Here is a 27,674-nt window from a genome sequence, read left to right as displayed (position 1 = left end):
CAGTCTCTCCTTCACAATTTGACAAGCACTTGATAATGCCTCAAATTTCCCGGCGGCAGCCCCTTTGTGTGGCCGTAGTGCCCCCTAAAAAAATCCATATCTTTTGCGGCAAGTGGCCGAATATAATAATTAGAATTCGCTTCTCCCTGATTGCTGCATTCCCTGAAGCATCTCTCACTCACATGGCTCTCCATCATGTTATTGGGTCTTTCTCACAGGCTACAAGTGAAGACAGACACATCGGGGATGGAACTGCACATGTCCTTATCCAATTCCGAGGTGCATATTGGAAGAACTGTCCACGTTTACTTTTCATCAGCCAACAAGATGATTAGGCCTAACAAACAGCAAAAGCACTAGCCTATATCAATCTACTATCCATGTTAGAGCATTGGGCCAGTAACCGAAAGGTTGCTGGATCGAACCACCGAGCTGACAAGGTAAAAATCTGTCATTCTGCCCCTGAACAAGGCAGTTAACCCACTGTTCCCTTGTAGGTCGTCATTGTAAATAAGAATTTGATCTGAACTGACTTGCCTAGTGAAATAAAGGCTAAATTAAAAATATATACATATGTAATGGTCTTCGTCGGGCGAAAGAGAGGAGGACCAAGATGCAGCGTGGTAAGTATCCATTTCAATAAGGATACTTGAAACAACAAACAAAAACAATAAACCGACAAATGAACGAAGACGAAACAGTCCCATATAGTTAACACGAACACAGGAACACACAAACAGGAACAATCACCCACAACCCACAATACAAAACAGGCTACCTAAATATGGCTCCCAATCAGAGACAACGACAAACACCTGCCTCTGATTTGAGAACCATATCAGGCCAAACACATAGAAATAGACAAACTAGACAAACAACATAAAATGCCCACTCAGATCACACCCTGACCAAACAAAACATAGAAACATACACAGCAAACTATGGTCAGGGCATGACAACATATTACAAAAGTTGACCTATTCTGTGTGAGAAATAAATATTCCAAACATAGTCTGGGACAGTTGTGGGATGCGATAGATCCCAAATTAAAACAACCACTAGCATCAGAAAAAAGTTTTTACGCAATGAGGCTGACGCAACAGATCAGAACGTTTAGTTTAAAATGTTGATAAACTATTAAGCAATTTCTTTACATTATAAGCGTAGCAATGCGCACACGGCAGTAGGCTATATGCACAAATGTTCCATTAGCGGGAAAACACCATTATCAAAAGTGACCGCATACGTGAATATGCATGTAATGCTTTTATTATAAAGACCTGTCATTTACTGCAGCACAACATTGAGATGTAGTTTTCACAACACCAAGAGGTTTCCACTAATCACCTTTAGGATGTGTATGATCACATTTCCTCTAACCGCTGAAGGTTTCTGCTTTAGATAACTGTAATGCCAGCCTAGCAACATTTTAGTAATGAGGCAAATGCCTTTGGAGAAAGTGTGTGTTTGTGTATGTGTGTTTGTGTGTGTCTTCATTCATTTGTGTGTGTGTGGGATACAAAGGCCTTTTGATGTCACTGGGCCCTGTTTTGTGCTAGTTAATAAACCACTGCAGTTGAAATCATCCTTTCTCCCTAAACTGCAGTCCTCAGCAGCTCCATGTAGCCTAGCCTGCTGCAGCTTGGTGACACTGCAGAAGACTGGTCTGCAGGGCATGGCTTCTCCATCTGTTTACGGCTATGTCTGTCTCTGTCTGCTCAAACGTTCCTCACAGTAGCACTGTGTCTGGCAGTGGCGGCGTCCCAAATGTCACCCTATTACCTACAGTTGAAGTCGGAAGTTTACATATACCTTAGCCAAATACATTTTAACTCAGTTTTTCACAATTCCTGACATTTAATCCTAGTAAAAATTCCCTGTTTTAGGTCAGTTAGGATCACCACTTCATTTTAAGAATGTGAAATGTCAGAATAATAGTATAGAATGATTTATTTCTGCTTTTATTTATTTCATCACATTCCCAGTGGGTCAGAAGTTTACATACACTCAATTAGTACTTGGTAGCATTGCCTTTAAATTGTTTAACTTGGGTCAAACATTTCTGGTAGCCTTCCACAAGCTTCCCACAATAAGTTGGGTGAATTTTGGCCCATTCCTCCTGACAGAGCTGGTGTAACTGAGTCAGGTTTGTAGGCCTCCTTGCTCGCACACACTTTTTCAGTTCTGCCCACACATTTTCTATAGGATTGAGGTCAGGGCTTTGTGGTGGCCACTCCAATACCTTGACTTTATTGTCCTTAAGTCATTTTGCCACAACTTTGGAAGTATGCTTGGGGTCATTGTCCATTTGGAAGACCCATTTGCGACCAAGCTTTAACTTCCTGACTGATGTCTTGAGATGTTGCTTCAATATATCCACATAATTTTCCTCCCTCATGATGCCATCTATTTTGTGAAGTTCACCAGTCCGTCCTGCAGCAAAGCACTCCAACAACATGATGCTGCCACCCCCGTGCTTCACGGTTGGGATGGTGTTCTTCGGCTTGCAAGCATTCCCCTTTTTCCTCCAAATATAACGATGGTCATTATGGCCAAACAGTTCTATTTTTGTTTCATCAGATCAGAGGACATTTCTCCAAAAAGTACGATCTTTGTCCTCATGTGAAGTTGCAAACCGTAGTCTGACTTTTTTATTGGCGATTTTGGAGCAGTGGATTCTTCCTTGCTGAGCGGCCTTTCAGGTTATGTCGGTATAGGACTCGTTTTACTGTGGATATAGATACTTTTGTACCTGTTTCCTGCAGCATCTTCACAAGGTCCTTTGCTGTTGTTCTGGGATTGATTTGCACTTTTCGCACCAAAGTATGTTCATCTCTAGGAGACAGAACGCGTCTCCTTCCTGAGTGGTATGACGGCTGCATGATCCCATGGTGTTTATACTTGCGTACTATTGTTTGTACAGATGAACGTGGTACCTTCAGGCGTTTTGAAATTGCTCCCAAGGATGAAACATACTTGTGGAGGTCTTGGATGATTTCTTTTGATTTTCCCATGATGTCAATCAAAGAGGCACTGAGTTTGAAGGTAGGCCTTGAAATACATCCACAGGTACACCTCCAATTGACTCAAATGGTGTCAATTAGCCTATCAGAGGCTTCTAAAGCCATGACATCATTTTCTGGAATTTTCCAAGCTGTTTAAAGGCACAGTCAACTTAGTGTATGTAAACTTCTGACCCACTGGAATTGTGATACAGTGAATTATAAGTGAAATAATCTGTCTTTAAACAATTGTTGGAAAAATGACTTGTGTCATGCACAAAGTAGATGTCCTAACCGACTTGCCAAAACGATAGTTTGTTAACAAGAAATTTGTGGAGTGGTTGAAAAACAAGTTTTAATGACTCCAACCTAAGTGTATGTAAACTTCCGACTTCAATTGTATGTAGTGAACTACTCTGGTAAAAAGTAGTAGTCTATGTAGGGAATAGGGTGCCATTTCAGACACGGCCAGTGTGTTTGTCTGCCTGCTTTTATATATCTGGTCCAAGGATCCGTCAAAGGTTTTGCACTATAGGCTCTGGACAAAAGTAGAGCACTATGTAGGAAATATGGTGCCATTTTAGATGTAGCCAGTGTATCTGTCTATTTATAAGAGAGTGTGGCTGGCAGATTATGTCTAGCATTAGACTGACATGGCAGCCAGCAAAAGATAGATCCTGATTAGACTTTATTAAAAGCCCAGTGCAGTCAAAAATGTGATTTCCTGTGTTTTATATTTATTTCCTCAGTGTCAGGTTGGAATAATACCATGAAATTGTGAAAATTATGAAAATGCCCTTTTATTGTAAGAGCTGTTTGAAAATACTGCCTGAAATTTCCACCTGTTTTGGAGGGATGGAGTTTTGGACTGCCTTTTGACATCACCAGACGGTAAATCATTTAATAGACAATAACAAAGAGTTACAAACCTCTCTGCCAATAACAGCTAGTTTTCAGTTCCCACTCAGACCACTCCCAGACAGTCCTAGCTACATTCTTGCTTGATACATTGCTCTTTGCTATTTTGTACCATTTTAATTTTAAACAATCACAGTAAGGTACTTAATTGTTACCCAGAAATGATTTGTTATTGAGATAAAAATGTCTGCTTTGGACCTTTGACACATGGCATTTAGTCAGTGTGTGTTTTAGTATGATATGTGGGAGTGCTGTGGTCTATCCCAGTAATAGATTTTTATAGATGCAGCTCTCTGCAGGCTCCTCACTGCTAAAAGATTATGTTTCATATGTACATGCACACACGCGTATGCTTTCTCTCTCTTTCCATAAAGCAGCGATGCCTGAAGCGCTGCTGTGTAATTTGTGTTTCAATCAATGGCAGGAGGTAACAGGTGGCAGGATCTAACACACACACACACACACACACACACAGGGATGGGCAAACATTGCAAAATGCCATAAAGATCAATGTATCAAAATCACCTACAAAATTATTGTATTTTGAAATGTATTGAATTAAAATACATGTATTTTCGGGGTCATGTCTAGATGGGCTACAGCTTAACCTAATTCTCCTAACTTTCTACATTAATTCTCCTAACCTGCTATGAAAAGTCAATTTTGACAAAAGCTGTATCCCTTCTAGACAAAACTGACAATACTCAGCAGACTTTTCAATTGTCCTTTTTTACATACACATTTATATTTAGTTCATTTATCAGACACTCTTATCACTTGATCATGCAACCAGACTTCTGACACCAATGCAGGGGGAAAGGGGGCAACAAAATGGTGAACCGCTATAAGAATGGTATAGAAAAGTATTTCGTATTTTGAAAATACAAATTACAGCTTGTGAAAGTATCTTCTTACAAAATACATTGGATTGTAGCCAGTGTATTACCAATATCAGAAACAGAGAGAGATTGGTAAATAAGTGCTGGCTCTCTGTGAAAGATCAGATTTCATAAGGGTTAACATGATTGTCTGAAGCGATGCTGAGTGAGAGAGCGTGTGAAAGAGAGAGAGAGAGAGATTACTCTCTGGGCCTGATGATAAAGACTTGATTTGATCAAGGCCCTGCCTTGGTTCTTTCTAGATATAGTTTCCCTGCAGCCCACGGTTGTTCTGAGCACGCCCAGTGTACCAGGGGTGAAACCCCGCCTCCTACCCTTCCCTTCTGGTTGATTGAAAGTTCAAACTCTGGCTTCGTCACTCCCAGCTCAGAGAAACTACAGGGGACTAAAGACAGGGTCTGGGATACTGCTGTGACTGAATGATTGATACGGACACATGCACGTGCAGGCACACGCACGCACATATGCACACACACACTGATAGACTGTCAGAGTGACTGACTGACTGACACAGAAACACACAGACTTGTTCTCATTGATCATTTGACAAAATGTAAACAAAGGCCTTGTGTTAAATATGCACTCCTCAATAATATGTGTAATAGCCTCCTTCTCCCTCCAGCCCTCTCCATTACTATGGTCCAGCAGGGCTTATGGCAACAATACGAGATCTCGACTACATCCCAAATGGCACCCGATTTCCAATATTGTGCACTGCTTTTGACCAGAGCTCAATTGGCCCTGGTCAAAGTATTGCACTAAATAGGGAATAAATACAGTATATTGCACTACTATTGAGCAGGGCCTTTTACTGAGGAGTGGCTTCCGTCTGGCCACTCTACCATAAAGGCCTGATTGGTGGAGTGCTGCAGAGATTGTTGTCCTTCTGGAAGGTTCTCCCATCTCCAAAGATGAACTCTAGAGCTCTGTCAGAGTGACAGAGCGAGAGAGAGTGAGAGAGAGAGAGATTGCTCTCTGGGTCCCCCGACTGTTCAGGTTGGCCGGGCAGCCAGCTCTAGGAAGAGTCTTGGTGGTTCAAACGTCTTCCATTTAAGCGTGATGGAGGCCATTGTGTTCTTGGGGATCTTAAATGCTGCAGACATTTTTTTTGGTACCCTTTTCCAAATCTGTGCCTTGACACAATCCTGTCTCAGAGCTTAACGGACAATTCCTTCACCCTCATGGCTTGGTTTTTGCTCGGTCAACTGTGGGACCTTTATATAGACAGGTGTGTGCCTTTCCAAATCATGTCCAATCAGTTGAATTTACCACAGGCGGACTCTAATCAAGTTGTAGAAACATCTCAAGGATGATCAACGGAAACAGGATGCACCTGAGATCAATTTCGAGTCTCATAGCAAAGGGTCTGAATACTTCTGTAATTAAGGTATTTCTGTTTTTTGCTTGTCATTATGGGGTATTGTGTGTAGATTTCTGAGAAATAACAAATATTTATCCATTTTAAAATAAGGTTGTAATGTAACAATTTGGGAAAAGTCAAGGGGTCTGAATACTTTCTGAAAGCACTATATGTGTTTGTGTGTTTTGCCTGTTTTCAGAGTAATAACACGCAGGAAAATAATAACAGAATCATATTTGTGAGCAGTGATCAATAGTGGCTGGTACAGACTGGCTAGATGGAGGAAAAAGATTCATTACGTCTCAGTACAAATGAGAAACTTAATGAAGTAAGGACGGACACATTCAGTTGCAATTTCTGCCACAGACCATAAACGGACATGAAATTAAAGATGTAGCCTGAAAATGATGTCCTCTCAACTCGTGTTTTGTTGATGAAATGAAACAAGAATGTCTGGGATGACTACACCTTTCTTTCCCAACCCAGAGAGTGTTGGGGTTGTGTGTGTGTGTGTGTGTCTGTCTGGCTGTGTGTGTCTGTGTGGCTGTAAACAGTATACTGTACAGTATAAGTATGGTTGGTGAGTGAAACTACCTAGGGCCACTTGGTCCTGTGTCACTTAGTTCCAAAGGTTAGTCAGAGGTGAAGACCACACCCTCCATGTCCCCTGTTCCCCTTCCATCCTCTCCTAATGGCATTCGTTCTGTTATGTAATAGCCATGACACTAACGGTGGCTGTGTGTGTGTGTTTGTGGCAGCAGCTGTCAATTATCAACCAGGTCTATGGCCCAGGCCACCACTCTCACTCTGACTCTCACTCTAACTCTCACTCCCACTCTTGAGTCTCACTCTCACTCACCCTCTTACAGTATTTGCCTGAGAGGGGGAGAGGGGAGAGAGAGAGAGGGGAGAAGGGGGCATCACTCCATTCTTCTTACAGTATCTGCCTGAGATAGGGGGAGAGATAGAGGTAGAAAGCGCTGGAGAGGGGGAGAGATATAGGATGTGATATTTTTTATTTTATTTATTTAACCTTTATTTAACTAGGCAAGTCGTTTAAGAACAAATTCTTATTTCAATGACGGCCTACCCCATTCACACCCTAACCCGGACAACGCTGGGCCAATTGTGTGCCGCCCTATGAGACTCCCAATCACGGCCTGTTGTGATACAGCCTGGAATCGATCCAGGATCTGTAGTGATGCCTCTAGCACTGAGATGTAGTGCCTTAGACCGCTGCGCCACTCGGCAGAAAAATAAAGAGAGGGAAAGATAAGGAGAGGATGAGGGAGAGAAGGTAATAGGATGAGAGGGAGATATAGAGGGTAGTAGGATGAGAGGGAGATATAGAGGGTGATATAGAGGGTAGTAGGATGAGAGGGAGATATAGAGGGTAATAGGATAGGAGAAAGAGGGGGCAGGGACAGAGATGGTAAAAAGGGATGAAGACATGAAAGGCAAAGAGAGAAAGGAGGACAGTAAGACCAAGACACGATAGCGTGAGAGAGGATGATGACTGATCGAGAGGTAGACGAGGAGAGATATGGAGGGAAAGAAGGAGTTAGAGTTGTAAAGCCTGGATAATCAGGGTGATCCGTCTTGTTTTATTGAAGGAGCCCCTAGCTCAGTTTATCCCATGTGTCTGTGAACTGCAAATATCATAATTTATCACTCCTGTTTACCAACAAGATGCTCCTAGTGAGGCAAGCCAACACCAGGTGCCATATGTTTGAAACGTCTCAGAGTAGGAGTGCTCATTTAGGATCAGTTTTGCCTTTTAGATCGCAATGAATAACATTTTACAGACAATGGGAACCTGACCCTTGATCAGCACTCATACTCTGAGATACTTGATACGTTATTCGGTCCCAGTTCTCTTGCTCAATGTAGATTTTATATGTGATTTATAAGCAATTTGTTCCATTGATTGTCTATTAAGTATTTTTGTTAGTAAAACCAGTCAGTCACTGCTCAATTGATTTGAGTGAATTCAGTTGTTGGAGTATGTATAGTATATTGTTAATACAATATTAATATTGTTAATACTTATTTCCTCTTTAATGCTGCCATAGGTCCAGGAGTGGCTCTGTCTGAACTGCCAGATGCAGAGAGCTTTGGGAATGGACATGGAGACACCTCGCTCCAAGAGCCAGCAGCAGATCCACTCTCCGTCCCACCAAGCCAAACTAGAGCCCATCTCTGAACCTCAAACTCAGCCCCCACCCCAGTCCCAAGCCCAACCTCAGCCCCAGCCCCAGCCCCAGTCCCAGTCCCAGTCCCAGTCCCAAGCCCAAGCCCAACCTCAGCCCCAGTCCCAAGCCCCACCTCAGGCACAGCCTCTAACCCAGCACCAGGCTCTGACACAAGCCCAGCCCCCATCAGGCCCTAACAGACAGACTGGTCCAGGCCCAGGCCAGACCCCTCAGCAGCAGAGAGGTCCAGGGGGTCCAGTTCCAGCCCAGGGCCAAGGTCAGGGTGGGGCTCGTCTCCCCCCAGGAGCCATCCCTCTCCCAGGCATGGCCAAAGCCCCGTCCCAGCCTGACCTCCGTGGCCTTCCCGCCCACCAGCCCCTGCCCCTCCGCCAGGACCACACCCGCAGCGCAGGGAGCTCCCCATCCCGCCAGCCCCCGCCCCCGGCCGCCGCCCCCGAGCAGACCTTTGGAAAGCTGTTTGGAGGCTTTGGTGGCTTCGGTGCGTCCCTCCTCAACCAGGCCAGCACCCTCATATCAGTGGACCCGGTACCCACCCCGCCCCAGCAGCAGCAACATCCCCCCAAACCTGCCCCTAAACCAGTCGGACCCCAAGAACCTGCAGCTGGGGCAGGGAAACCACCAGGACCCCATCCAGGCCAACAGGGCCTACATGCACCCCAACAGGGACCCCATGCACCCAAACAGGGACCCCATGCACCACAACAGGGACCCCATGCACCACAACAGGGACCCCATGCACCACAACAAGGATCCCATGCACCCCAACAGGGACCCCATGCACCCCAACAGGGCCTCTATGCACCCCAACAGGGACCCCATGCACCTCCCCAGCAGCAGCAGCAACAGCAGCAGGATAAAGGTGCCTGCTGTCCCCTGTGTAAGACCAGTCTGAATGTGGGCGTGACGGCTCAACCACCCAACTACAACACCTGTACCCAGTGCCACGCCCAGGTCTGCAACCTGTGTGGATTCAACCCTGCACCGCACCTGGAAGTAAGGCCGCTCTAATCTCTAATCTCTCTAGATCAGAGTCTTCTGACAGTTGGTTGTGGCTTCTGTGTGTGCGTGTGTGTGTGTGCGTGTGCGTGTGCGCGTGTGTTTGCAAGAGTTCATCAATCATTCAATCAATCAAATGTATTTTTAAAGCCCTTCTTACATCAGCTGATATCACAAAGTGCTGTACAGAAACCCAGCCTAAAACCCCAAACAGCAAGCAATGCAGGTGTAGAAGCACGGTGGCTAGGAAAAGGCTAGGAAAATGCTCTACAACATCCGCAGAGTACGACCCTGCCTCACACAGGAAGCGGCGCAGGTCCTAATCCAGGCACTTGTCATCTCCCGTCTGGATTACTGCAACTCGCTGTTGGCTGGGCTCCCTGCCTGTGCCATTAAACCCCTACAACTCATCCAGAACGCCGCAGCCCGTCTGGTGTTCAACCTTCCCAAGTTCTCTCACGTCACCCCACTCCTCCGCTCTCTCCACTGGCTTCCAGTTGAAGCTCGCATCCGCTACAAGACCATGGTGCTTGCCTACGGAGCTGTGAGGGGAACGGCACCTCAGTACCTCCAGGCTCTGATCAGGCCCTACACCCAAACAAGGGCACTGCGTTCATCCACCTCTGGCCTGCTCGCCTCCCTACCACTGAGGAAGTACAGTTCCCGCTCAGCCCAGTCAAAACTGTTCGCTGCTCTGGCCCCCCAATGGTGGAACAAACTCCCTCACGACGCCAGGACAGCGGAGTCAATCACCACCTTCCGGAGACACCTGAAACCCCACCTCTTTAAGGAATACCTAGGATAGGATAAAAAATCCTTCTGACCCCCCCCCCCCCCCCCCCCCTTAAAAGATTTAGATGCACTGTTGTAAAGTGGCTGTTCCACTGGATGTCATAAGGTGAATGCACCAATTTGTAAGTCGCTCTGGATAAGAGCGTCTGCTAAATGACTTAAATGTAAATGTAAAACTCCCTGGAAAGGCTAGAACCTAGGAAGAAACCTAGAGAGGAACCAGGTTATGAGCCAGTCCTCTTCTGGCTGTGCCGGGTGGAGATTATAACAGAACATGGCCAAGATGTTCAAATGTTCATAGATGATCAGCAGGGTCAAATAATAATTACACAGTGGTTGTCGAGGGTGCAACACACCCACACCTCAGGAGTAAATGTCAGTTGGCTTTTCATAGCCGATCATTCAGAGTATCTCTACCGCTCCTGCTGTCTCTAGAGAGTTGAAAACAGCAGGTCTTGGACAGGTAGCACGTCCGGTGAACAGGTCAGGGTTCCATAGCCGCAGGCAGAACAGTTAACTGGAGCAGCAGCACGGCCAGGTGGACTGGGGACAGCAAGGAGTCATCAGGCCAGGTAGTCCTGAGGCATGGTCCTAGGGCTCAGGTCGAGAGAGAGAGAGAGAGAGAGAGAGAGAGAGAGAGAGAGAGAGAGAGAGAGAGAGAGAGAGAGAGAGAGAGAGAGAGAGAGAGAGAGAGAGAGAGAGAGAGAGAGAGAGAGAGAGAGAGAGAGAGAGAGAGAGAGAGAGAGAGAGAGAGAGAGAGAGAGAGAGAGAGAGAGAGAGAGAGAGAGAGAGAGAGAGAGAGAGAGAGAGAGAGAGAGAGAGAGAGAGAGAGAGAGAGAGAGAGAGAGAGAGAGAGAGAGAGAGAGAGAGAGAGAGAGAGAGAGAGAGAGAGAGAACATACTTAAATTCACACAGGACACTGGATAAGACAGGAGAAGTACTCCAGATATAACAGACTGACCCTAGCCCCCCTTACACATAAACTACTGCAGCATAAATACTGGAGGCTGAGATGGTATGGGTCGGGAGACACTGTGGCCCCGTCCGACGATACCCCCGGACAGGGCCAAATAGGCAGGATATAACCCCACCCACTGTGCCAAAGCACAGCCCCCACATCACTAGAGGGATATCTTCAACCATCAACTTACCATCCTGAGACAAGGCCGAGTATAGCCCACATGCGTGTGTGTGTATGAGAAATCGAGAGAGACATAAAGAGAGAGAGAGTTTTGTGGCTTTGTGTGAGGTATGTGGGTGGATTCCATCAGGGTCTGAATAATGTTATAAAAGTGGGTCAGGTGCCCTGTGATAAAAGTGGGCCAGATGCCCTGTGGTAAAAGTGGGCCAGATGCCCTGTGGTAAAAGTGGGTCAAGTGCCCTGTGATAAAAGTGGGTCAGGTGCCCTGTGGTAAAAGTGGGCCAAGTGCCCTGTGATAAAATAGATGATAGAATGGTTTATGGATGTGTTTCTCAAAAAATGCCTTGTCATAGTGCATTAGAATATGTCTTGCTCTGGCTACCCTGGTCTTTCTTGGTCTTTCTCAGACCTGTGTTTTACTAAAGCTTTCCCATGGGTTTGTCTCAGTGGCATGGCTCCTCTATCCTTTCATTGCTATGCATGGAAGTGGATTTGAAAAGGAAACATAAAATACATCAGGTTTGTTGGACATTCAGGCTGTTCTCCATTCACCTTTCCTTGTTGCCTTGCTTCCTCTCTCCTATCCTCCTTCTCAAAACACATTTGAGAAGGAGGATGCAAGGAATCAAGGAAGGATTAATTGAGTTTAAGCCTCAGTCTCTGTGTGTTCTGGTCCAGGGGTTGGCAGCCAGCACACCACTATGCATGCTCCATGCTGCTGTCTGTCTGTCTGTCTGTCTGTCTGTCTGTCTGTCTGTCTGTCTGTCTGTCTGTCTGTCTGTCTGTCTGTCTTCAGTAATCAGGTGGGATTGATTGGCTCCAGAATATCCTGTGACTGATCTCACCAGTTAGTGTCACTCCAGAAGTGAAGCCCTATGACTGATCTCACCAGTTAGTGTCACTCCAGAAGTGAACCCCTAGGACTGATCTCACCAGTTAGTGTCGCTCCAGAAGTGAAGCCCTATGACTGATCTCACCAGTTAGTGTCACTCCAGAAGTGAACCCCTAGGACTGATCTCACCAGTTAGTGTCGCTCCAGAAGTGAAGCCCTATGACTGATCTCACCAGTTAGTGTCACTCCAGAAGTGAACCCCTAGGACTGATCTCACCAGTTAGTGTCGCTCCAGAAGTGAACCCCTAGGACTGATCTCACCAGTTAGTGTCGCTCCAGAAGTGAAGCCCTATGACTGATCTCACCAGTTAGTGTCGCTCCAGAAGTGAAGCCCTATGACTGATCTCACCAGTTAGTGTCGCTCCAGAAGTGAAGCCCTATGACTGATCTCACCAGTTAGTGTCGCTCCAGAAGTGAACCCCTAGGACTGATCTCACCAGTTAGTGTCGCTCCAGAAGTGAAGCCCTATGACTGATCTCACCAGTTAGTGTCGCTCCAGAAGTGAAGCCCTATGACTGATCTCACCAGTTAGTGTCGCTCCAGAAGTGAAGCTCTGTGACTGATCTCACCAGTTAGTGTCGCTCCAGAAGTGAAGCCCTATGACTGATCTCACCAGTTAGTGTCGCTCCAGAAGTGAAGCTCTATGACTGATCTCACCAGTTAGTGTCGCTCCAGAAGTGAAGCCCTATGACTGATCTCACCAGTTAGTGTCGCTCCAGAAGTGAAGCCCTATGACTGATCTCACCAGTTAGTGTCGCTCCAGAAGTGAAGCCCTATGACTGATCTCACCAGTTAGTGTCGCTCCAGAAGTGAAGCCCTATGACTGATCTCACCAGTTAGTGTCGCTCCAGAAGTGAAGCTCTATGACTGATCTCACCAGTTAGTGTCGCTCCAGAAGTGAAGCCCTATGACTGATCTCACCAGTTAGTGTCGCTCCAGAAGTGAAGCTCTATGACTGATCTCACCAGTTAGTGTCGCTCCAGAAGTGAAGCCCTATGACTGATCTCACCAGTTAGTGTCGCTCCAGAAGTGAAGCCCTATGACTGATCTCACCAGTTAGTGTCGCTCCAGAAGTGAAGCCCTATGACTGATCTCACCTGTTAGTGTCACTCCAGAAGTGAAGCCCTATGACTGATCTCACCAGTTAGTGTCGCTCCAGAAGTGAAGCCCTATGACTGATCTCACCAGTTAGTGTCGCTCCAGAAGTGAAGCTCTATGACTGATCTCACCAGTTAGTGTCGCTCCAGAAGTGAAGCCCTATGACTGATCTCACCAGTTAGTGTCGCTCCAGAAGTGAAGCCCTATGACTGATCTCACCTGTTAGTATCACAGCAGTCCCTCCTGTGGTGAATAGAGAGATTTATCTGCGTCCCAAATGGCACCATGTTCATTATGTAGTTCACTACTTTTGACTAGGGCCCATGGGGAATAGGATGCCATTAGGGATACAGACATGGCCAATACAACTAAATTGGGGTTGATCCTTCCTGATTAACAGATGACTCATTCATTAATATCAATGAGTCATAATGAAATATGTTCTGATGTTCTCCTATGGGGATCCACAGGTCAGTGTGAGTGACTCACCCCTTTATTCTCTCCAATGGTACTTAACACTGCTGGTTAGAACAGACTCTTGTTAGGCTTTCAGGCCAATCAGCACAGGCCAATCACCCAGCTTAATTATGCAAATCAGGCCCAATTGAATGATGGCAGTAACAACAGGGTTGGTGGCTGGCGTTGGGCTTTTAATTGGCCTGCCTTGTCTTCCTCGGCATCTGGCTGTCACCAGCAGTGGCACAGGCCATTCATAGATGGATAGATTGCTATGGAAACACAGCGCTATCGTTTGTCAGGCGTTGCTTTCATGCCTGGGTGGATACAGATGCAGCGGAATGAGCCAAGCTACCAAAGAGTTTTATAAGATGTCCAAAGAGCGCAGAAAGTTTTAGAGTGATGTGACGAGATGTCTCGCTGGTGTGTTGTGGGTATGGTATCCATATTAGGACAGCCCCAGTCTCAGCAGGACTTGTTTCAATCTCAGAAGGAGCTGCACTGTAGTTGTTTAACTCTATAGACGGACAGCAGTGTGAAGCCTGCATCCACATACTAGGTTTCTTGTTCTGGCTCTATAGTGAAACACCACATTATTGAAGTACTCCCCCTCTCTCTTGTGGGTGTGGTTGTGAGCTGCTCTAATTGGCCTAATGCATAGGGAAAGGAGGAGAGAACCAGAAGTGGAGAGGGGGAAAGGAGGTCCATGCTGCCGTGGGGTTATTTATGACCGGAAGTGTGAGCCTAGGTGTAGCTATCACCCTTTCTCTCCTGGCAGGGTGTTTCTGATTGTATTCAGCAGCAACCCCCTGGACAGCTCCCGCTAGCCAATCCACATTCAGCACCACCCACGCAACAGCTCCGCTAGCCAATCCACATTCAGCACCACCCACCGAAATGCTCCCCTAGCCAATCCTCATTCCAAATGGCACCCAATTTCCTATATAGTGCAGTACTTTTGCTAACCCTATGTGTGGGTCTATCTGTGTTTTAGCTAGGAGCTACTGCATGTATTGGCTGAGTTGACTGTACAAATAACAGAGGGGAAAGGGATTATGGGACCATGGTTTTTGATGAAAAAACAGAATCTTTAGGGTAGAAAATGTGGTATTATTTATGGAATCACAATGCCTCTTAGCCCTATGAGAGCCATAATGCATCATACATTGCCTCTGAATAGACTGTACCATACCGTATATCACATGAAGGCTCAGCTTCCATTTTCATCTGTACAGTTTGCTGAGAAGAGAGAGAGAGAAAGCAGTGTGAGAGAGAACATGAAAGTGAGATGGAGAGAAAGGGAGGGAGAGGGAAAGCGACAGAGAGAGACAGCATAAAAGTGAGAGATGGAGGGAGAAATAAATAAAGTGACAGTCAGATAATGAGTATGAGAGAGAGAGGGATGTAATGTTACAGCAGCCTCGGTGATTCACATCAATCAGAGCTGTGGGATTCCTGCAGGTCTCTAGTGAATACGATGTCCGTGTGTGTGTGTGTGTGTGTGTGTGTGTGTGTTAGTTACTTCTCCCATGCTGCTTTTTAGAGTAGATTAGAGGAAAATATCTCATTGTTCTTCTGGTTGTAAATAGGATCGTTTTTCTACTGATGTGTGAGCACGCTGACTAATTTACATCCGGGTCTGCTAGGAGTTGGTGGTGTGTATGTGTGTATGACCGTGTCTGTGTGTGTGTGTGTGTGTGTGGGAGGGGGGGTGTCTGCTTTAAATTGCTTGCGGTTTATAATGTAAATGCCATAGCACATGTTGAACATACCTATAAAAGATATACCATCTGATAGAAAACAATGTGTTTGTGTACGCGCATGCAGGTGTGTGTGTGCGCGCATAGAAGTGTGAAGCTGTCTCCTCCTGTGTCTTAGGTTACATCTCAAATGGCACCCTGTTCCTTATATAGTGCACTACTTTTGACCAGAGCCCTATGGGAAACCCTGGTAAAAAGTAGTGCACTAAATAAGGAATAACATGCCATTTGGGACACACCCTTAGATTGTCCACCTGATTGTGACATTTACAATAGAGAATACTAATTGATTACAGTTTTCAGCCCCTATATGTCACGCCCTGACCGTAGATTGCTTTGTATGTTTCTATTTTTTGTTTGGTCAGGGTGTGATGTGGGTGGGCATTCTATGTTTGTATGTCTAGGTTTTGTATTTCTATGTTTTGGCCTGGTATGGTTCCCAATCAGAGGCAGCTGTCTATCGTTGTCTCTGATTGAGAACCATACTTAGGTAGCCTGTTTTCCCACTGGTAGTTGTGGGTGGTTATTTTCTGTTTAGTGTTTGTTGCACCTGTCAGAACTGTTCTGGTTATTTCTTTTGTTATTTTGTATTCAGTGTTCAGTTTTCAATTAAAAAATATGAACACGTATCACGCTGCACCTTGGTCCTCACCTTCTTCAGATGAATGCCGTTACACTATACTTTAATAATGTCAGGAAATGGTTCCCTCCCACACTCTTCTTACAGTTCTGTCTCCTTTAGCAGTAATGACATTGGTGCTTCTTAAATGGCACCCTATTCCCTAATAGTGCACTACTTTAGACATGGGTCCATCCGAAAATCGCATCCTATTCCCTATTATAGTGCACCACTTTTGACATGGGTCCGTCCGAAAATGGCACCCTATTCCCTATTATAGTGCACCACTTTTGACATGGGTCCGTCCGAAAATGGCACCCAATTCCCTGTATAGTGCACCACTTTTGGGCCCTGTTCAAAAGTAGTGCACTATATTGGGAATAGGATGTCATTTGAAACGCAGCCCTGGAAAAGCCACAGAGAGATGTGCCCTGAGTGGGTCGTTGGTGAAGGGACTAGATCCTTCATAGAACAGTACACAAAGTGCAGAGAGAGGAATAGAAAATATAACTAATCAATAATTTAGGCAGGGAGAACATTATTAATAGTGTATGAAATGTGGTACAGGGAGAGTGCTGTGTTTGATCCCTGGTGTCACATAAAGCCTGTGTGTGTGTGTGTGTGTGTGTGTGTGTGTGTGTGTGTGTGTGTGTGTGTGTGTGTGTGTGTGTGTGTGTGTGTGTGTGTGTGTGTGTGTGTGTGTGTGTGTGTGTGTGTGTGTGTGTGTGAGAGAGAGAGAGAGATGCTGTTTCACTAGCGTCAGGGCATTTATTTTGGTCTCTTTCAACATCTCCCCTGGTGTGTTGGGTTTTCACGTGCACAGTGATCATGGGGCATATGATGTACTTCAACCAATGACAAGAGTGCTTGGGGTTTTGTATCTGTAGCTATGACGACTTAGTCAAATGATGTGTGATGACACAGGTCACTATCTCTATTTCTGTCCATCTCGGACCATTAGATAGACCATTTGCAAGGTAACCTATGGGGCTTGGCTAACACTGCTATTTAAGAACTGCTCCTATCCATTCTGCTTGGAGATAAAACCAGCTTTGATATCAGTGGTGGCTGGTGGGCAGATATGTTGGAGGAGGGGCTCGTGGCAATTGCTGGAATTAAATAAAAATAATGGTATCAAGCACATCGAAACCATGATTGATGTGTTCGATACCTTTCCATCCATTCCATTTCATCCACTGCGATGAGCCCGTCCTCCTACATATCAGACTACCAGCCTAATGTAAAATGTAGACAGAGTAAATCAAGATGAAACATACAGCATCAGAGGGGTCAGTTTTTTAAATCTTTTCTCGAATACTGTTGGTCCATCAACGCTTGAATAGAGCGTAGTTCACACCCCGGATTTTGATGCCAACACAGTTACTACAGTCCCATTAGTTTTCATTGCAACCTCGTTTGAATGCCGTGGTTACGCAAAATGTGTACGGAACACCGTTAGGTAGCTGCAGAGTAAATGAAGAGCACAGAACACCTTGACTTAATCAGCTCCTTTGTCAGGGCTCCTCTGTTTCCCTTCATGTCCCATCAAGGTCCCTGAGTGGCCCTTGTGATATCCAGGTAGAGACCCTGTCCAGACTGGCTGTAGACAATAGCTATATTCCAATATCAGCACCTGTCTAGAATACTACTTAGACTTAAACAATGTTATAGACATGCATTGTACAGTGGTATGCTAGTATGATCATTGGCTGCAGCCTGGAAGGCTGACTGAGCCAGGGATTACTGCCCCTTTGCCCGCCGGATTGATTTGCCTTTTGTAGTCCAGGGATTATGGCTGTGTAAAAGGGTCTGGGAATGCCAGGAACCGACTGTCAATATCCTACTGCTGGGAATGCACGCACGCACGCACGCACGCACGCACGCACGCACGCACGCACACACACACACACACACACACACACACACACACACACACACACAATGTAACACACATTCACTCAATTGCCATTTTTGTTTCCCATGGACACAGGAGGCACATGTATCACTCTCTCTTTCTCTTTTGCTTCCTCTCTCTCTTTTTCTTTCTCTTTCGCTCCCTCTCTCTCTCTCTCCAAAACACACAGGAGTGCCCAGCTGTGATAGAGCAAATATGAATGGTCCAGTAGGTGTAGACGAGAGAGAGAGAGAGACTTTTGATTTTGTCTTTCTTTAATGAAACATTCTCATTTCACTAAAACCTTACTACCCCCAAAACAAAACACCAGAAAACCTCCTGTACTGCAGTACTGCATATACAGTGAGGAGAACAAGTATTTGATACACTGCCGATTTTGCAGGTTTTCCTACTTACAAAGCATGTAGAGGTCTGTCATTTTTATCATAGGTACACTTCAACTGTGAGAGACGGTTGATAAAATCACATTGTATGATTTTTAAGTAATTAATTTGCATTTTATTGCATGACATAAGTATTTGATCACCTACCAACCAGTAAGAATTCCGGCTCTCACAGACCTGTTCGTTTTTCTTTAAGAAGCCCTCCTGTTCTCCACTCATTACCTGTATTAACTGCACCTGTTTGAACTCGTTACCTGTATAAAAGACACCTGTCCACACACTCAATCAAACAGACTCCAACCTCTCCACAATGGCCAAGACCAGAGAGCTGTGTAAGGACATCAGGGATAAAATTGTAGACCTGCACAAGGCTGGGATGGGCTACAGGACAATAGGCAAGCAGCTTGGTGAGAAGGCAACAACTGTTGGCACAATTATTAGAAAATGGAAGAAGTTCAAGATGACGGTCAATCACCCTCGGTCTGGGGCTCCATGCAAGATCTCACCTCGTGGGGCATCAATGATCATGAGGAAGGTGAGGGATCAGCCCAGAACTACACGGCAGGACCTGGTCAATGACCTGAAGAGAGCTGGGACCACAGTCTCAAAGAAAACCATTCGTAACACACTACGCCGTCATGGATTAAAATCCTGCAGCGCACGCAAGGTCCCCCTGCTCAAGCCAGCGCATGTCCAGGCCCGTCTGAAGTTTGCCAATGACCACCTGGATGATCCAGAGGTGGAATGGGAGAAGGTCATGTGGTCTGATGAGACAAAAATAGAGCTTTTTGGTCTAAACTCCACTCGCCGTGTTTGGAGGAAGAAGAAGGATGAGTACAGCCCCAAGAACACCATCCCAACCGTGAAGCATGGAGGTGGAAACATCATTCTTTGGGGATGCTTTTCTGCAAAGGGGACAGGACGACTGCACCGTATTGAGGAGAGGATGGATGGGGCCATGTATCGCGAGATCTTGGCCAACAACCTCCTTCCCTCAGTAAGAGCATTGAAGATGGGTCGTGGCTGGGTCTTCCAGCATGACAACGACCCGAAACACACAGCCAGGGCAACTAAGGAGTGGCTCCGTAAGAAGCATCTCAAGGTCCTGAAGTGGGCTAGCCAGTCTCCAGACCTGAACCCAATAGAAAATCTTTGGAGGGAGCTGAAAGTCCGTATTGCCCAGCGACAGCCCCGAAACCTGAAGGATCTGGAGAAGGTCTGTATGGAGGAGTGGGCCAAAATCCCTGCTGCAGTGTGTGCAAACCTGGTCAAGAACTACAGGAAACGTATGATCTCTGTAATTGCAAACAAAGGTTTCTGTACCAAATATTACGTTCTGCTTTTCTGATGTATCAAATACTTATGTCATGCAATAAAATGCAAATTAATTACTTAAAAATCATACAATGTGATTTTCTGGATTTTTGTTTTAGATTCCGTCTCTCACAGTTGAAGTGTACCTATGATAAAAATGACAGACCTCTACATGCTTTGTAAGTAGGAAAACCTGCAAAATCGGCAGTGTGTCAAATACTTGTTCTCCCCACTGTATGTAACATACTCACCTTGCCCTCTACACCACGATACAAAACAACACCACACATCACAATAACCAAAACCTCACCACTTCTACAACTGTATATCCAACCCATTTCCCCCAGCTGTACAGACAGCCCCCCCCAACACACCATATCTCCTGAAACATCTCCACACTGTTTATCATTTTATAGAATTCAAATTCCACCCTAAGGTGCGCAGAGACCATCCCATTAAATACTAGTAAAGGGTCTGTTATCCCCCCACCTTTGACCCTGTTCCTCCTTGTTAGCCAAATAGCCAACTTTGCCTGAGCAAACAGAAAATTCAACAACACACATTTGGCCTTCTCCTTATTTGAATACCTGTACCCCATTATAAACATCCCAACAGTAAAAACCACCCCCAACCTCTCACACAGACATCCCAACAGAGACATTAATGGCATTAACCTGGCGCACACAGAAAACACATGAATCACAGTTTCACTCATAACACAGAAAGGATACCAATGTCCGACTCCCGGTTCAACCCGTGCCAACCAGCTGTTAGTGGCCAGGACTCCATGTAGAGCCCTCCACTGGAGGTCCCCTGACCTCTTTGGTACTGGGAGTTTGTAGAGCCCCCTCCATCTAAAACCCACCATACTCTCCGCCCCACATACCCCCTGCCACTGATGTCCCTTCACTCCTGTTAGGCTCCTAATGTTCCTCACCTTAATGCAGAGGTTGTAGAGGGCTTTACCTCCCACCCCCTCAAACTCCCCCAGGCTCAGAGTGTTAAAATCTAACAAATCCTCCAGACCCCCTTGCCAGTCCCCAATCTCTGCCTTCACCTGCAGTGGCGGAAACATTGGTGGCCCCTCCCCCTTTGGCCGCTCAAACACCCCCCTTATCGGCTCAGACAGTGCCTCCTTCTCTTCAGCAGCCTAAGAGACGTTATTCCTGTTTGTTGTGCCAGGACCTCCGAGGTTTTCCAGTCCTCCTCTCCCAGCAGTCGCAGGTCACCCAGCCTTAGTAAACCTGCTGCCATCAGTCGCCTCTGCAGGGTGGCCGACTGAACCGATCTCAAAGGGATGGCTGGGTTGTGGAAGATAGGCTCCTCCCACACCTACAGCCCAGGCTCCACACCCCCTTCTCGTGTGGGCCTTAGCAGCTGCCAGGCCCTCAGAACTGCAGAGTAAAAATCAGAGAGACCTGCTGTACTCAGCCTCTCCAGCTTCATGAGGAACAGCTGCCGGTCTAACCTTAATCCGCCAGCTCTCCTCAGCAGCGCGCATGCTGGTTCCCTCCAGCCGACATCAGTATGGTCCAGCAGTCTCTGCACCGCCTTTAGCCGGAAAGCAGCCATCCTGCTCTCCAGTTCCACCAGGCCCTGTCCTCCTTCATGAACGGAGATGTACAACACTGCTGCCCTCAGCCAGTGATGGCCCCACCAGAAAAAGTCCACCAGCTATTGTTGCAGGTCTGCGAGCAGACCGGCGAGGGGGTTGAGGACAGCCAGTTTATGCAACAGGGAAGATGCCACCAGGTTGTTGATTATCAGCACCCTCCCTCTATATGAGACTTGGGACAGAGGCTATCCCCCCATGCCCCACATAACAGAGCTTTGTTCTTGCCCCAGTTTACCTTAGCTGACGAAGCTCCCTTGTACACCTTCAGACTAGTCTCTTGTGCCTGCATATCCTGCTCATCCCTGACCATCACAGAAACCTCATCTGCATACGCTGACACTGCTTTGCCTGTCAACACACCCATGTCTATCCAGTATACTCCCTGTAGTCTCCTGCGTAGCAGGCCCAAAAAAGTCTCAATGCCTGGTGTATATAACTGCCCCGATAGAAGGCATCCTTGTCTAATGCCCCATTTCACCCAGACTGGCCTACTGAGCCCCCCTCCCACCTTGACCATACATGACGCCCCAACATACAACATCTTCACACAGGTCAGAAAACTTTTTCCAAACACAGACATCACATTAAACAGATACTCATGGTACACTCTATCAAAAGCCTTTTCTTGATCTAGAGAGACCAGTCCAAAGTTCACATTAGAACCTCTCGACAAGCCCAACATGTCCCTGATTAAGAACAAGTTGTCTGAGATTGAGGGTCCCGGTACACAATATGTCTGTACTATAGAGTCCAGATGGGACTTCAGTCTGTTAGAGAGGACCTTGGCGAATATCTTGTAGTCCGCACAGAGCAATGCCACAGCCTTCCAGTTCATAACCTCTTTTGGGCACGTGAGACGGTAGCGTCCCACCTCTTCAACAGCCAGTGAAACTTCTGGGCGCCAAATTCAAATACAGAAATACTAATTATAAAAATTCAGAAAACAAAACATATTTTACATAGGTTTAAAGATTAACTGCTTGTGAATCCAACCACGGTGTCAGATTTAAAAAATGCTTTACGGCGAAAGCATACCTTACGATTATTTGAGAACATAGCCCACTAGACAAATCATTACAAACAGTAGCCAGCCAGGTAGAACAGTTACACAATTTAGAAATAGAGATAAAATTAATCCCTTACCTTTGATGATCTTCATATGGTTGCACTCAGCAGACATTAATTTACTCAATAAATGTTCCTTTTGTTCGATAAAGTCTCTTTATACCCAAAAGCCTCAGTTTTGTTTGCGCGTTTTCTTCAGTAATCCACAGGCTCAAACGCAGTGAAAACAGGAAGACAAAAAAATCCAAATTGTATCCGTAAAGTTCATAGAAACATGTCAAACAATGTTTATATTCAAACCTCAGGTTGTTTTTAGCCTCAATATTTCAACCGGACAATAACGTCGTCAATTTAAAAGGTAAACAAGAAACGCACTCTCTCGGTCTGGCGCAGGAAAAAGCTCGGTGACACGGCAGGGTCCACTCATTCAGACTGCTCTTACTTCTTCATTTTTCAGAATACAAGCCTGAAACAATTTCTGAAGACTGTTGACATCTAGTGGAAGGCATAGAGACTGCAACTTGAGTCCTAAGTCAATGGATACTATTGGCATTGAATAGAAGAAAAAAAAGAAGAAAAAAAACGACTTCCTGAATGGATTTTTCTCAGGTTTTCGGCTGCCAAATCAGTTCTGTTATACTCACAGACACTATTTTAACAGTTTTGGAAACTTTAGAGTGTTTTATATCCAAATCTACCAGTTATATGCATATCATATATTCTGGGCCCGAGATGCAGGCAGTTTAATTTGGGCATGCATTTCATCCAAAATTCCGAATGCTGCCCCCTACCCTAGAAGAATTAAGTTCACACAAGTCCTCTTTTTGGGCAGCAGAGTCAAAGCCACCTAACGGCAGCTCATCAGCAACTCTCCTACCCCGACGCATTCACAGAACACGTAAAAGAAGTCCAGTCCAATTTACTCCCCAGAATTTTTTAAATAAAACTCCACTGGGAGTCCATCGAACCCCGGTGCGTGGCCAGGGCACATCTGTGTTACGGCCTCTGCTAGTTCATGGGACAACAGAGGAAAGTCCATTTTATCCCTCTGTGCCAGAGAGAGCTTAGGGAGTTCTGCAAACAAGACCTGAGCACACAGGATCACACAGTTCTGCCCTATATAACTCAGTATAAAACTCCACAGTCCGCTCCCGCATCTCCCCCACCACAGATGTCACTTGCCCATCAGACAGCCATAGACAATGCATACCCTTGGCTTCACCCCTCTGTCTTTACAAACCAAAGAAGAAGGAGCTGGGAGCGTCCATCTCATTGAGCATGGAGAACCTAGCTCTTACAGGGGCTTCCTTTGCTTTAACCTGGAAAAACTGCCCAGGTTGCTACATAATTCAGCTAAATTACCCTGGAGGGCTACATTGCCTTGCCCCACCATCTCTACCTCCATCTCACTAATACTATGCTCGAGTTCCCCCAATACTCTTCTAGCCTCTGAGGATGAGAGAGCTGTATACTGTTGACAGAAAAGCCACATTTTGGACTTTCCCCCATCCCACCATTGACTCAGACTCAGTCTCTCTTTGCTGCCCCCACCTTTCCCCAAAAATCTGGAAACCTGAGCAAAAGGTGGCATCTTGTAAGAGCTTTACATTAAACTTCCAATAGGATACCTGCTGAGGCCCTGGTGAAATAGACAGCCAAGCCATGGTTATGTGGTGATCTGAAAACCCCACCGGGAGAATGGTAGCGCCCAGCAGCATATTGCGCTGATTCCTGGACATGTAAAACCGATCTAGTTGGGCTGCACTCACCCTAGCCCCAAATACCTTCACCCATGTATACTGTCTTTTGTCAGGATGTCTAGTTCTCCAAACATCCACCAGTACGAACTGATTAATGATGTCCCTTCACTCCCACTGACCCTGAATGAGGCTCTGCCCCATTTCTGTCTTTCGTAAAATCCATCGTATAGTTCCAGTTCCCGCTGACCACCAGCCTCTCCTCAGGCGCTACCTGTGAGAGTTCCTGTCTAAGACATCCATATAGAAACCCCCTCTCTCTCCCTGTGTTAGGCGCATACACATTTATAAAGACAAAACCCATGTTATTAATTTCTGCTTTTACTACAAGCAGCCTACCCCTACACACCTCCTTTGAGGAGCACATTTTTACCGACAGACCCTGTACAAAAAAGACCTCCACTCCTGCACTAAAATGTGTCCCATGGCTCAACACACTTGCCCCTTTCCACCAATCGACTTCATTCACCACATCACTACGCGTCTCTTGCAGAAACAACACCTGTACTTTTTTTTGATTTACCCAACACACTCCTACCCGAAGAGTCTCCATTAGAAGTGGGAGAAAAGCCAGCAAAGAAAGAGACCAATAACAAAGCTCAAAAAGCCCAAGTGGGTATCGTTAAAACAAACAGTGCATTTTCCACCATAGCAAATAGCCATTGAAAGAAAAGACCAAGGAAAAAATCAAGAAAATAAGTAAGGACAGAGACCTCCACACCAAACACTCAAACTCCAAAAAACTACCAGCATGCAGACACACACAGAGAGAGAGAGAGAGAGAGAGGCTGGTGGCTATTTGACCTACAACATTTATAAAATGTTTTACAGCCTCCTCTCCTCTTCCTAACTAGGCCACAACGTTGACTAACAACCCAACACACCAGCCATTCTCCTGTGTGCATCCCAAATGGCAGCCTATTTCCTATTAAGTGCACTGCTTTAGGGGCTCTGAAGTGCAAAAGTAGTGCACTATATAGGGAATAGGGTGTCATTTGGGATGCAGCCCAGTGGCTGCTGTGATGTCACTGGGTAGCAAGCAATGGAACAATAGTGGAACATGTCGGAACAATGGGGAGCATGCTGGAACATCCCGGAACAATGGGGAGCATGCTGGAACAATAGTGGAACATCCCTGAACAATTGGGGAGCATGCTGGAACTTTCCGGAGTATGCTGGATGGGGAAGTGTTACTGCCTCAGTGTTGGTACTAGCTAGGCTCTCTTGCTCAGGAGGCCCATACTGAGCCAGATGGCTGCCAGCACCATGGCACCATTCATGTTTTTTTGTTGTCTTGGATTAGTTTACTGTATGCTGGGGCCTCATGTATGGTGAAGGTGGGGGGTGGTTTGAGTTGCCCCATCCCCGTCCAAGGCGGTATCAGGCAGGGATGCCCAATTTCAGGACAGTTATATAGTCTGGCAATTGAAACAATGCTTTGTTTTTTAAGAGCGAGGCGTACTGGTTTCTCTGTGCCAGGGGTAATGAAGGGTCCCACGATAGCACTGTCTGCGTATGCAGATGACATGACAGTTTTTATTACAGGGGATGAGGATGTTAAGGCTCTCTCAAACACTTTGTGAGGGGGCCTCCCTCAGCTAGAGTCAATTGGAAAAAGAGTGAGTCGCTGTGGGCAGGTCAGCTTCAGATAGGGTCTGCTCCACGGTTACCATCGGGGATTCAGATAGGGTCTGCTCCACGGTTACCATCGGGGATTCAGATAGGGTCTGCTCCACGGTTACCAGGTGGCTTCAGATAGGGTCTGCTCCACGGTTACCATCGGGGATTCAGATAGGGTCTGCTCCACGGTTACCAGGGGGCTTCAGATAGGGTCTGCTCCACGGTTACCAGGGGGCTTCAGATAGGGTCTGCTCCACGGTTACCATCGGGGATTCAGATAGGGTCTGCTCCACGGTTACCAGGGGGCTTCAGATAGGGTCTGCTCCACGGTTACCAGGGGGCTTCAGATAGGGGCTGCTCCACGGTTACCATCGGGGATTCAGATAGGGTCTGCTCCACGGTTACCAGGGGGCTTCAGATAGGGTCTGCTCCACGGTTACCATCGGGGATTCAGTGGGGCAGAGATGGGATGAAGACTATGGGGGGTTTTCTACCCCCCATAGTACTGGGAGGGTGTAGTGGAGAAAGTGTGTGCCAGATTGTCAAGGTGGAAATGGATGCTACCCCAGGTGTCTTATAGGGGAAGGGTGCTGGTAGCCAATAATCTAGCCGCCTCTACCCTGTGGCACAGACTAATGATTTTACAGCCAGCCAGTCTGATAAGAGAGCTTCAGAGACCCTTGTCAATTTCTTCTGGTCTGGACAACATTGGATTAAAGCTGCGGCCCTGTACCTGCCACTGCACGAGGGTGGGCAAGGCCTGGGGGACATTTCTTCCAGGATCATGGCTTTCTGGCTTCAAGCAGAGCAGAGACTGTTGTACAGTGACGGTTCTAGCTGAGTCAACACAGCCTATACATTGATGAGGAGAGCGGGCTGTTTGGGCTTAGACAAGCATCTTTTCCTCTTAAATCTAGAGAGGAGTGATTTGTCTGGCCTGACTCCATTTTATGAGTTTGTTATGCAGGCCTGGAGAGTTTTTGTCATGTCCCGTAAGGCCGGCACTCCACCAGGGATGTGGCTTTTTGAAGAGCCTTTTTTTTAAATAACACTGCCATGCAGTCCCGTGCTATGGGTTCAGCCAACCTACGTTCATGCCTGTTAGGTGTGGGGTGTACCAAGCTAGGTCATCTGATGCGGAGCAGGAGCAGATCGTTGGAGGAGCTGGGAGAAAGAGCAGGGATCCGATCATCTCGTCTACTCAGGAAGGTCGTAGCGGTTCTGCGATTCCTTGCCAGTACTTCACTGACACTTCCAATTCTGATCGGTGGACGGAGGGTCTGGATTATGTGTTCCCTGCACTGAATGTTAGTGCTGCAGCGGGGGCATTAGAGGAGGACAGGGGGATGCTGCTTTCCTACCATACCCCAGAGCTGGAGGAGTTCAAGGCGATGAGAAAGAAGGCCATGTACAAAATCTGTGTAAAAGTGTCCCGTGCTTCTTCCCTGGAAGAGGTAAAATCGACGAGGTGGGTGGGTGTGTTTGGTCCAGGTGCCTCCCCAAAAGGCTGTTGGCTGTCTTTATATGAACTGCCTATTGAAAAGAGGACAGCTGACCTTCAATGGAGGATAATACATGGAGCTATAGCCACCAATATGCATCTGGTACACCTGGACCCTACTGTTGGGGAGGGGTGTCCATTCTGTGCTGAGTCTGAAACTCTGGCACATCTGCGCTTACAGTGTCCCAGGTTGGTCTGGATGATTGACCTGATCACTAGTTGGTTCTCAGCTATGGGAGAGGTTTTCTCTTTCAAACAGTTTATATTTGGGCTAAAGTACAGGTTTAGTTGAAATTGTGTATTTCTCTTGCTTAACTTTGTGTCAGGGGCAGCTAAATTAGCAATTTGGAAGACATGA

General features: G+C 46.4%; 1 protein-coding gene across 1 annotated transcript in view; it reads left to right on the top strand.

Annotated features, from left to right (window-relative positions):
- Positions 1 to 27,674, top strand: part of LOC139536156 (protein bassoon-like) — a 162,823-nt gene that overhangs the window by 40,344 nt on the left and 94,805 nt on the right. Inside the window, exon 3 of the mRNA XM_071336394.1 lies at positions 8,252 to 9,385. Within this exon, the coding sequence (XP_071192495.1) occupies positions 8,252 to 9,385 (1,134 nt within the window). The remainder of the gene's footprint in view (positions 1 to 8,251; positions 9,386 to 27,674) is intronic.

This window comes from Salvelinus alpinus, chromosome 12, assembly GCF_045679555.1.
Source record: "Salvelinus alpinus chromosome 12, SLU_Salpinus.1, whole genome shotgun sequence".
NCBI lineage: Eukaryota > Metazoa > Chordata > Actinopteri > Salmoniformes > Salmonidae > Salvelinus > Salvelinus alpinus.
The sequence above is the reverse complement of the archived record's forward strand: the minus strand, read 5'-3'. Positions and strand labels throughout refer to the sequence as shown.